Source organism: Myotis brandtii, unplaced genomic scaffold (genome assembly GCF_000412655.1).
Source record: "Myotis brandtii unplaced genomic scaffold, ASM41265v1 scaffold923, whole genome shotgun sequence".
In the NCBI taxonomy this organism is placed as follows: Eukaryota; Metazoa; Chordata; class Mammalia; order Chiroptera; family Vespertilionidae; genus Myotis; species Myotis brandtii.
Window position 1 is genome coordinate 1,988,411 of NW_005371804.1, and position 5,015 is coordinate 1,993,425.

General features: G+C 56.1%; 1 protein-coding gene across 2 annotated transcripts in view; it reads left to right on the forward strand.

The window, feature by feature from the left end:
- The window catches only part of SLC37A1 (solute carrier family 37 (glucose-6-phosphate transporter), member 1), a 60,079-nt gene extending 56,243 nt beyond the window's left edge, over positions 1–3,836 (forward strand). For both annotated transcript variants that reach the window (XM_005885714.2, XM_014532923.1), the window contains 3 exons: positions 1,330–1,427; positions 3,104–3,168; positions 3,650–3,836. In XM_005885714.2, the coding sequence (XP_005885776.1) occupies positions 1,330–1,427; positions 3,104–3,168; positions 3,650–3,665 (179 nt within the window). In that variant the 3' untranslated portion in view covers positions 3,666–3,836. The remainder of the gene's footprint in view (positions 1–1,329; positions 1,428–3,103; positions 3,169–3,649) is intronic.
- Positions 3,837–5,015: the final 1,179 nt, after the last annotated feature.

Below are 5,015 nucleotides of genomic sequence, written 5' to 3' on the forward strand. Positions count from 1 at the left end.
CTTTCACAGGGGTCGCCTAAGACCATCGGAAAACACATATATAATTACATATTGTTTTTGTGATTAATCACTATGCTTTAATTATGTTCAATTTGTAACAGTGAAATTGGGGGTCACCACAACATGAGGAACTGTATGAAAGGGTCGCGGCATTAGGAAGGTTGAGAACCACTGCTCTAGAACATGAAGTAGCACCTGCCATGTCTGCTGTCGTGTCCTTTAAAACCCACCCTCCAGGGACCGATGCCTTCTCACCTCCCTTCTCTTCGTGGGTTTATGAGTTTTAAATTCAATTGTGGTTCGTTTGTGGTGTTTGGGAGGTTAGAGAACAACCTACCATGTTTCCCTGGAAGTTCTTCTGAGACAAAGAAAACCACAGTCACATCTCAGGTTACAAAAGTAGTAAGTGCCCTTTGCAAGCACTTGCGGGAGTATCGGTACGTAAATGAGTAAAGTGGCAACCTCCATCTCTGAGGCCAAACCTCAGAGTTCATGCCTCTGTGTGAACTCTTCATGCCTCTCCCCCATCAGACAGTTCGCCATCCACACACGTATCACAATCATTCCGTCCCCTGCAGGAGAATAATGGCCAAACCCACCCGCAGACATTCTTGCACAGGGACCTTTGCGCATCTTGAGGAATATTTCTTTTCTTTTGTTTTTATAATTTTTTAAAAAATTGTGGTCATAATTTTAGACTTAAGAAAAGTTGCAGACAAGTACAAAGAATTCACACAATGTTTGCCTTATCATCTCCCCCATCCTCTCACCCCACACATTTATAACACGCACCTATCCACACACATGTACACTTATGGATACATAAGCATATTTTTTCTGAACCTCTTAAGAGTAAACTGCATTCATGCTGCCCCTTCACCAGCAACTATGTAGTCAGTGTGTATTCCCCGAAACAAGGAACTCCCTGACGTGACCTCAGAACAGTGATCAGAATCAGGAAACTAGAAGTGATACTGTCTTCGTATCTACGCACCTTACCTTTCTCCAAATGATATTTTTATAGCATTAGACTCCGATTTCTTTATTATAAAATGTTCCCATAGGATTATTGGATCAAAAGAACATTTTAATGACAATACATATTTTAGATTTGTGTCTAGAAAAAGGTTGTGCCAATCGTGCCCTGGGCAGGACTGAATATAATTCAGCTTCTTACCCCTCACCACTCTGACAGCTGAGGCAGCGACGCTACTGTTTTCATGCTTTTGCTTAGTTATCAGTGAGGGTCTGAGCCCCTCTCTGGTACTGCAGACAGTCCCGCCCCAGACTGTCCTCACGCAGAACGCATGCCCACTTGCCTCATTTCAGGAGCGGCCCTGGGCCCTCTGCTGGCCGGGCTCATCTCCCCGTCGGGATGGAACAACGTGTTCTACATGCTGATGTTTGCAGATGCCTGTGCCTTACTGGTAAGTCTGTGGCTCCTTGTCAAGCAGCCTTTCGTGAGCGTCTCCGTGTGACACCTTCCCCGAGGACTCCGGCAGCTCTCAGGGACGCTGGGCCTGGGGGGTGTCCTCACTTCTCTAAATGTCGCTGCCTGAGACCCTTCCTCTTCCTGGTTTAAACAAAGGGCAGAAGCAGAAGCGGCCCATCTGCTGCTGGTGCTGCAGGCCCATGCAGAGAGGCAAAGTGCAGGCCCCCCTGGGGCTCCCGGCCCTGTCACCTGCAGGCCAGGGGAACTGTCCATGGTGTGTGGTCAGACGGGCGGCCGGGCTCTCACATCCACCGGCCGACCCTCTGCAGTGCATGCAACAGCCAGGCTGGCGGGGCCTCCCTGCCGGGAGAGGTGCACACAGGCCGAAACTTTCCTCGTGTTTCAGAGGTTGAGCTCTGTCCTTCAGAATTGTCGCCACTATTGAGGGCTTGTCCGACACTAACAAACTGCAAGTATTTTCCTCCTGCTTCCCTTTCTCTCCGTGACCCGCTTGTTATAATCACAGGCTTCTTCCTACCCACACTTCCCACCTTTGGAACTTGGTAGAATTGATGTCAGAAAAATGCCGCTTCTCTCTCTCTAGTCTGTACATTCGAGGGACTTCTAAGCTCCCACTTGAACCTGAAGCCTCCAAGGAGACGAACGTTCCTTCCCCCGGGGTTCTGGCTGAGGTTCTGGCTGAGGCTCGGTCCTGGGTCCTGCGTGGTTGCGTGGGTTTCACGCTGTCCCTCCAAACCCTCCCCCAGTGCCCGCTGCCTTCTCCCACTGGCACAGCGTCCCAGAACCAGACATCCCTCAGGCACCCGCTCAGAGCCCCAGGGCACTGCCCACCGTGGGCCTCGAGCTCTTCTGGGGCTGGTGTCACACTTGGGGGAAGACTGGAGACACACAAGGAAAACCAGTTAAATTCAGGCGGTGCTCAGCCCTCAGTCTGGACTTGGGAGCTGGTCCTGAGCCCTCTCGGCATGAAAAAGATCATGAAGGCGAAGAGCTCGCCAAGGCGAAGGCTGGGCTGTCCTCGGTTTACCCGGCAGCATCAGCAGCGCCTGGGGGCTGCAGGGCGGGCAGCGAGCGCCAAGTCCCACCGGGCCAGGCTGTGCCCAGGACCACCGCCTCAGCCGCCAGAGCCCGTGCTGAAGGCTCTCCAATCCCCCCTGTGTCACGTGGTTGTGGGTCACCTTGTCTTTCTGTCTTTTTCCCACTGGGACATTTCATGACTGGACTCACTTCGTTTTAAACATGACTTGCACCTGGAGTCCCTCTGGCTGTGCTGAAGGCTCGCCTGGCTCTGAGCCCCCTGCGCGGCTCTCCAGTCCCCCCTGTGTCACGTGGTTGTGGGTCACCTTATCTTTCTGTCTTTTTCCCACTGGGACATTTTATGACTGGACTCACTTAGTTTTAAACATGACTTGCACCTGGAGTCCCTCTGGCTGAAGTCCCTCCTGCAGCCTCATTTCCAGCAGCACGTCCTCCACAGGGATTCGTAAGCAGTAGCCCTGCGCGTTCTGAAGAAGTGTCCCGGGGGCAGACGCTGGCATGTGCTGGGCGAGCCCAGCAGGCCGTCTCCAGTGGGGGCAGGGCGGCACTCAGGGTCTCGGCTCTCGGGGTCTCCGTGGCAGTGACCGTGGTCTTGTCTTTGTTTGGGTGCAGTTCCTGATCCGCCTCATACACAAGGAGCTGAGCTGCCCAGGGTCAGCGACAGGGGGTCAAGTTCCGTAAGTGCCCCGGGCCCCTCCTCCCTGTGATTGCAGCGCTGCTGCTTCAGACGTCTCTCTGGCTTATCTGCCACCCACACCTGGCTGCTCTCACAGAAGAAAGACAACTCCCGCTTCCCCTTCATCCCACAGCTCGCTGGCTCCCCTTTTCCTTTGCCTATAAATGGCTGGTGTGGATTGAGGTCATGTCCCCTCCAGATCTGAGTGAAAGACGGGGAGACGGCCTCCTTTGTTCTCAGGGAGCTGGGCTCTTGTTCTCAGGTGGCAGCCAGAGCTCAGCCCGGCCCCTGCCCCCTTCCTGTCTCCGCTCTTCCCTTGGTCCCCAAGGCTGTGGGGCGGGGCGGGGGTGGGGAGGGAGCCCCCGAAGAGGGGAGGGAAGCTGGCACTCCCTCCAAGGGGCTTGTGCAGGGCCAGGGGGATCTGTCCTCTGACCGACCGCCATGTCTGTGTGACCAGCTGCTATTTCACCCTTTCCTTTCAGGTTTAAGGAACACTGACCACTCAGTCCTGCAGAGGGACGCCAGGCCCGTCCACAAACTGTCTTTCAAGGAAAAGTTCAAGTAAAGGATCCTGTGTTGAAAAGAATGACTTACTCCTGCCTTTTGCACATGCACCTGGAAAAGACACAAAAGCCACCTTGAGAGCTCCCGGCGCTGTTTCAGACGGGCCTGGCGCCCGCTTCCCCTTCATCCCACAGCTCGCTGGCTCCCCTTTTCCTTTGCCCATAAATGGCTGGTGTGGATCGATCCTGGTCATCTCCCCTCAAGATCTGAGTGAAAGACGGGAGACGGGAGACAGCCTCCTTTGTTCCCAGGGAGCTGGGCTCTTGTTCTCAGGTGGCAGCCAGAGCTCAGCCCGGTCCCTGCCCCCTTCCTGTCTCCCTCTCCCCTTGGTCCCCAAGGCTGCGGGACGGGGCAGGGCTGGGCAGGAACCCCCTCCCCCCCCCCCCCCCCCCACCCCACCCCCACCCCACCCCGCAGAGGGGAGGGAAGCTGGCACTCCCTCCGAGGGGCTTGTGCAGGGCCAGGGGCATCTGTCCTCCGACCGCCATGTCTGTGTGACCAGCTGCTGTCTCACCCTTTCCTTTCAGGTTTAAGGAACACTGACCACTCAGTCCTGCAGAGGGACGCCAGGCCCGTCCACAAACTGTCTTTCAAGGAAAAGTTCAAATAAAGGATCCTGTGTTGAAAAGAATGACTTACTCCTGCCTTTTGCACATGCACCTGGAAAAGACACAAAAGCCACCTTGAGAGCTCCCGGCACTGTTTCAGACGGGCCTGGCGCTCGGGGACCGCAGTGAGGAGGTGCCGCGGCCATGGTGGAGCCCGGGGGCACCGGGCACGGACTGCGGGACACTCAGGTGCCCTGTCTCTCAGGTATTTCGGTGTAGAATGCTAGACCGGGGTGAGTGCCCAAGGGCGGGAACTCCAAGGACACTCGTGGAAGACAGTCGGCTCCAGCAGCACAAGGGAGGAGGCAGCCAGCAAACAGCCCCTTCCCAGTGACGGAGCCTCGCAACTGAGTCAAACCCACGGAGCAGGACTGCCGGCACTTCCTCTCTGTGCCCACCTGACAGCCACTGTGAGACGGAGCAGTGAGGAAGCATCCACGCCTGCGGGGCCCCGGGGGCACCAGGAATGCCAGCCCCGGGGGCCCCCGGGATTCCCATCATCCCAGCTCTGGGCCCTGACACTGCTGGTCCCCTGTGGGGTCCAGGAGGACGGGGCAGGGGCCTGAGGGCTGAGGGGAGAGGCACTGGCAGTGGCTGGTCCCAGTGCAGAATGTGTTCACTCCCCACGGGCCAGACACCTGGGACGGCGGGTTTATTTATTTAGAGTGTGTGCTGT